General features: G+C 37.4%; 1 protein-coding gene across 3 annotated transcripts; it reads left to right on the forward strand.

Annotated features, from left to right (window-relative positions):
• Positions 1 to 391: 391 nt before the first annotated feature.
• calca (calcitonin/calcitonin-related polypeptide, alpha) lies at positions 392 to 4,295 on the forward strand. 3 transcript variants are annotated; one of them, XM_067400888.1, is made up of 5 exons: positions 392 to 512; positions 1,088 to 1,179; positions 1,587 to 1,721; positions 3,074 to 3,259; positions 3,812 to 4,295. In XM_067400888.1, exons 2-4 carry the CDS (start codon positions 1,094 to 1,096, stop codon positions 3,231 to 3,233), a joined length of 381 nt encoding a protein of 126 aa, XP_067256989.1. In that variant the 5' UTR covers positions 392 to 512; positions 1,088 to 1,093; the 3' UTR covers positions 3,234 to 3,259; positions 3,812 to 4,295. The 3 variants fall into 3 exon arrangements, with proteins under 3 accessions (XP_067256989.1, XP_067256990.1, XP_067256988.1); XM_067400889.1 differs by lacking the exons at positions 3,074 to 3,259; positions 3,812 to 4,295 and adding an exon at positions 2,324 to 2,801 and having other exon boundaries at positions 462 to 512; XM_067400887.1 differs by lacking the exons at positions 392 to 512; positions 3,074 to 3,259; positions 3,812 to 4,295 and adding exons at positions 702 to 720; positions 2,324 to 2,802.
• The last annotated feature ends 2,127 nt before the right edge of the window (positions 4,296 to 6,422 follow it).

Raw genomic sequence — 6,422 nt, forward strand, 5'->3', positions numbered from 1 at the left:
GATAGATAGATAGATAGATAGATAGATAGATAGATAGATAGATAGATAGATAGATAGATAGATAGATAGATAGATAGATAGATAGATAGATAGATGGTTGGCACTAAGAATCATCACAACGGAAAAACAGATCATAGACTTTCTTTAAATAGTTCCCTTACATTTTTTTTTTAAACAATAATGAATTTTGCTGATCATTGGTGAATTTTTGTGAATGGAGCAGTTTGTGATTGAAGAATGACGTCATTCGTGTGACACACTCTTTATCATTTTCCAGAAGCCCAAGGGCAATCTGATTGGTTGGATGAGGGAGCAGTGAGCTCTGGTTGGCTGTCAGAGAATCATTAAACACCCACACTGTCAATAGTGAGACCCACATGGTGGGTATATAGGCAGGTGTATTGTAGCCTAATGCAACAGACTCAAAATTTCATTCGAGTTGAAATATCCCCTCTATTTTGGGACGACTCTTTTCTATACTCCATCTATTGCACGAAGCTCAACATCTCAAGGTAAGTAACAACTATTTATGGCTTGACACATAATAGATGTGCCAGGCTTTAAATAAATATACTAAAGATGTGTGTAAATAAAATAAATAAAATGTTAGGGAGAGCTTAATGGAATATACATTACTCTTTGGCTCTGTAGTTTAACAGAAAGGCATGCTCGATGGATTTTTTTTTTCAAGGAGAACTGGACGGCTCCTTAGACCTGGCGGTGGGTGCAGAGACAGCAGTTCATTACACTAATGCACAGGGTCCTGCTGGAAGGGAAATCACAAGACTAATATCTTTAATGCTGCAGTTATAGCATAGCACCTGACAGTAGGAGACCTCTGCACCAACCACACAAGCTCTGATTCTTCTGCAGCAAAAAGGAGAACGAGAATGTGTGGAGAACTTTCCAAATATTATTATTCTAGTTTTTAAGCTCAGTCAAATGTTCCAGTGATAGTGTAAAGACAAGTTTAGGGGTGGGAGGGTGCTAAAAATGTCTTTTCATCAGTGACGGCTTGGCCATGACAATTTTTTCGTCACTTTGGGTCTGTTCTTAAACTATCTAATGATGAAATGTTTCACTGCAGGGGACCATGGTTATGTTGAAGATCTCCGCTTTCCTTGTTGCCTATGCTCTGATTATTTGCCAGATGTACAGCTCCAATGCAGCTCCGGCCAGGTAAGCTTCTAAAAGAAACATTTTGTCATGCTGATAAATGCTTAAAGAGCAGTGTTTTTCCTTTGATAATTCCTCAAATGAGCTGTTTGTAAGTGAAATCGGTGCTTTGGTAAATTCATTCGGACGAAGCAAGAGAGCATATGTTTTCATTAGAGGTTGCGGCATCATGGACTATCAGTCTTCTGATTACATCAGATGAATCCCGGCCAAACCCACTTTGCTTACGACAGTATTGATCGGGCGATAAATCTTAACTTGGCAACTGGACAGCTTTTAAGTGCCATACTCTTAGCAGATTGTTTTGCTTATGTTTAGGATTTGATGTAGCAAGCAAAAAGTACTTTTATCATACAAACCATTTGTATAGTCCTCTAAGACATGATAATCACGAAGACATTGCGTTGCAGGCCTGCACTGGAATCATCACCAGATCGAACTACGCTTACCGACTACGAAGCGAGAAGATTGCTTCACGCAATTGTCAAAGAATTCATGCAGATGACCGCAGAGGACATGGAACAAGAAGCTACCGAGGAAAACAGGTACAAATCCCATTGCGTGTATTTCTCGAATCGTTCCAACGCAATCTGTTGAATAATTTAGCGAGTGTGAACTGATTTGTTTCTCTCGTATTCAAGAAAGTAAGCCCGCAATGCCTCCAACATGAGAGCAATACCTCCTTAATGTCAAGTGTACTTTTACTTGTTGTAAATGACAGGTATGTGAAGAATTTCTGTACAGAAATGGGGAATTATTTTTCTATTAAGGCTGTAGAGTTCTCTGCCAGTTTATCCTCTGCATGAAACTTCATTTACCCGTCAGATATATGAGAGACTGACCATTTGTAAATGCCTGTTTGCTCTTAATGCATGAAAACGAGTATATCAAACGGCATGGACGGAAGCATGATCTGAAAACATGTGAGGAAATGCCTGCATGATATGCTCAAGTGAAGACATGAAAAGTGCAGTAGAAATGAATTATTGAAGCATGATATGTTTTACGAGACCATAATGACAGCCGTGCGAGGAAGCATGTCAACATGCATCCTGTCATCATGTCTATCCTGTATGTGAACAGAACGAATGCCCTTGCATGTCTACGTGTCTATGAGTTTCTCTGCATGTGGTCTGTTTCCTCACAGCCTGGGTAGACCTGTGTCCAAGCGCTGCTCCAGCCTCAGCACTTGCGTGCTGGGGAAACTGTCCCAGGAGCTGCACAAACTGCAGACGTATCCACGCACCAATGTAGGAGCGGGTACACCGGGCAAGAAGCGCAGCCTGGAAGAGAGTGATGTGTTGGCTGGCTACGGAGAGGCGCTCAATCGTGTCTAATCGGCAGCGGCTGTAAACCCGTGCTTGGCCCTGATATGCGAGTGCATGTGGAAGTTTGCTTGCCTGATTGACTTGAAAGAACATTTTTTTCTACTTTTTTTGGCAGAGTAGCAAATCTCAGACAGACACTGTTCCACTAATTTCATATAGTCACTGGATCTATTTGGGTTATATAACTGATTCATAAAATCGGGGAGCTCTCATTGGTAGATAGGGTGTAACAACAAGCTTTTTTTAACCCACAGCAAAATTCCTGTCTTGTATGATTCGACTTTGTTCTTGATCTAATAAAGATATTTTTAGAAGGAGATATTTTTTGCCTGTTGTTTGTTTAAAGCTCAGACATGAACAAGCATTTTTATTATTTGATAAATTGCATTTAATCAGGCTTAAGTATCCATTTTAGGTAAGATATATTATTGCTGACATTTTCTTTTTTGTTAAATATATTTGATGCATAAATTATGTACATTTCCAATCAATTTCTAAAGTATTTTAATATGTTGATTTGTTTCTTCTAAATGAATATTTCACTTCCCATTCATTTTTTACCCCTCCAGTGTTACGACACAGAAGAGAGCCTGTAACACGGCCACATGTGTGACCCATCGCCTGGCAGATTTCCTGAGCCGCTCGGGGGGAATCGGAAGCAGCAAATTTGTCCCCACTAATGTGGGCTCCCAGGCGTTCGGCAGACGAAGGAGGCTCAGCCAGGAGTAGTCAAATGAATGGGTCTTCGTGAAATGGTATGTGAATAGTGTTCTGAACCCGCTCATCAGAGTCATCGCATTCATTTTATGTGAACTGCAATCAAGATAATTCCGTCATGACGTCCTGTTTTATGTTAGATTGAAGAATATGATTATATTTATGTTCATGTGAGAATATTTTAAGATTATGTGATCATATTAAACCAGTACCTCCAATAACAAATACAGTCCACCTTAAAAATCTGGGATTCAAAATCTAATTTAAACCTGTATATAAACAAAAGGTTGTAGGTGTATTTTTTTTTTTTAAAGAATTCCTTTTAAATTTTTCAGTTGAACTTCTCTCACATTATTATGCTCATATTTGTGTGTGATTGTGTGATATAAAAATAAGCATTTTCAGAAGTGTACAATCAACAATCATTTTTTTTCTATTATTGCACCTTATTCTATTTAAAATAGATTAAAAAAAAAAAAGATTTCCTAATTTTTCAGTTTCAACTTCTCTCATAGTATAGTTATATTATGAATTTATGTTGATGGTGTCATATACAATGATGATAACATCCTAAATAAATCTTTCGACAGGTCACCAATCTACATGTCCAGTCTTCTTTGATCGCTTTCAATAAAAGAGAAACCATCATGTCCTCATTATGAACCCTGGGAATGGAAACTCCTCACTTTCATCTGAATGGACTCCAGTTGATAGCACTGATCGTTTCCATCCAGCCAGACATTATAACTGCTTATCTTTTTGGTTCTTCAACAAAGCAACATAAGTTTAAAAAAAGAAAAAGAAATGAGAAAGGGGTGATGATCAGTAACCATCATTTTTCTACTCATTTGGATCTGAGGAAAAGCATTGCTTCATTCTTTCCTCTCAGCAGAGAGCACATTCAGTATGTACAGTCTGGTTTGGCCCATGTTCATTTAATGTGTCTCAGCACATTACGGTATTTTGGGGATCATATTAAAGCAGTGCCTCATAAAAAGGCTTCCCTGAACATGGATGTGTCTTGTGCCTTGATGTAAAACACTTTACATGCCGCTGTTGTACAGTATGTTTGAAATAAAGGAGGGAGGTACTACCACTGAATTACAAATTGTAACAATTGTGAATTTGAGCAAGATTAAAATGTATTTTAGATACATAAGGTTTGGGGTACTTGATTTATTGACTGACTGGTTGTTTTAGTAATTCGTCTGCATAGTCTTACACATGCCCCCCCTCATGTCATGCTTGATCTTGCATGTCTGATATAATAATCAGAATTAAATGATGACCACAAGGTTCAGCATTACCCTATGATTGTCCAGTTGTTCTGAATGCCAGTTTAAACGGTCGTTATCCAATGGAGCACTGAAACAGGTCCAACTGAAAGAGTATAATTAACCAATTCAGTCTGTAAACCAATGCTAATCTGGCACAATTCATTAAAACCTGATATCTAACAGAAATCAACTAGAAAAAAAATCCTGTCAAAAAATAGAAATCTTACTTCTATATCTGAATAATAGAAGTACTGCCTGTTTGAGTAAAAACAAAGACTTCGCATCATTGCATTGTGTTTGGTAACCCCAGAGACATGCTTTATTTGTTCTTATTGGGTCCTCTGTGCATATTACTGTGACAGCAGCCATTCTCTATAAACCCTTCTGGGAACCGTTCACCATGATTCTGTTTTCTAGTAGCTAATTGTCATGCTGGTCTCCCAACAGTGACCACCCATGGGAACTTGTTTACAGTCAAATCAGTTTCCTAAAATAGAAGAAAAATGGCCTTTTTGGTGTCATTTAGAGGGAGCGCAGAGACCCGTTATGAATTGATCTTTATATTTACTGACGCCACTGAGATCTTATGAAACACGTCTCTCTGATGTTGTAAGCAGGAGTGACGTTTAAATAATGTATCTTACGCACAATATACAGAATCTTTTCCTGCATCTATTTGAGCGAACGAAACCTTTAATATATTTCTTAATTTAAGAAATAACATTTTATGTGTTTCTAAATGTGAATAAAGCAGCACAATGTGAATGATTAATTTTCATTCATATAATCTCATAAATGGGGCTCATTCTAATCACCAAAACCACTCATCCAAGTTTCCCATCACAGCCTTCTCAACTATTCTGACGGCAAGTGCTTTCTTGTGTCCTCACACAGTTCAAATGGATCCCATCCAGTTAGATGCTTTGTTAATTAACCTCTATGCCCTTATAGTAGTAGTGAGTCATTTCATATTGCAGTGCCTCTGCTGCCCAGCCCATTCCTCTCTGCTAATAAGGAGGGATTGTAAGTTCTCGTGCCTCTGAGAGGCAGGGTCTCTTTGAGAGCCAGCCAGTCAATTAATCTTTATCTGCAAACTTTTACATTACATTACTCCTATCACTGTACACATTTCATTGTAATTACATCTGACATATTTCACAATGCAAACAGAAGAGAAAATGCAACAATTGCTATAAAAGCTTCTAGATTTGAATTAGATGTATTCTTTTAATAGCTTTAAGTAATGTTTTTTTTTTTGTTTTTTTTTAATCAGCAGTAAAAACAGATGGATGGTTATTTTTGGTATGTTTAAGTAAACAATAACAAATAAAAAAAGCTCTGCAGTTATTTGCTAATTGAGCTGCATAATTGAGTTCGGAAGTACGATGATTTCTCCACACTAAGATCATTAAGTAAATGGATTACAAGTCTCCGGCGCTGTACATCCAACTTAAAAGAAATGGACTGATTTAAATGAAATACATCAACACATGGAGCTAAATAAAGCAGCTAGTGCTTTAGCGTCTATGTGGCAGTCAGCCAGTCACTTCGCCTATGACAAATAATGTTTAAACATGCTGGCTAAAATTCTAAGCAGTCTAAAATTGAACGACTACATTTCTAGAACAAATCAGAAAAGAATCCTGCACCATCAACTAGTCAGTTAATTACTATTTAATAGTATCTGTCAAAACAATTGAACATATATTACGTAACCTCCTTAAATGACAGGATAAACATCAACATGTTATATGATAGCATGAAGTTTCTATCTTTTCATTATAATTAATGGGGATTTTTTAATTAGGTTTGACATTCATTGATTTATATTTCTGTATATGTGATCTCAATTAAATCATTTTCATTAGGGAGAACTGTGCGGGGCGGTTCTGTTTGTTGTCACATACTAGATGCGCTTTACTGT

The sequence above is a fragment of the Chanodichthys erythropterus genome, chromosome 11 (assembly GCF_024489055.1).
Source record: "Chanodichthys erythropterus isolate Z2021 chromosome 11, ASM2448905v1, whole genome shotgun sequence".
Classification (NCBI taxonomy): Eukaryota; Metazoa; Chordata; class Actinopteri; order Cypriniformes; family Xenocyprididae; genus Chanodichthys; species Chanodichthys erythropterus.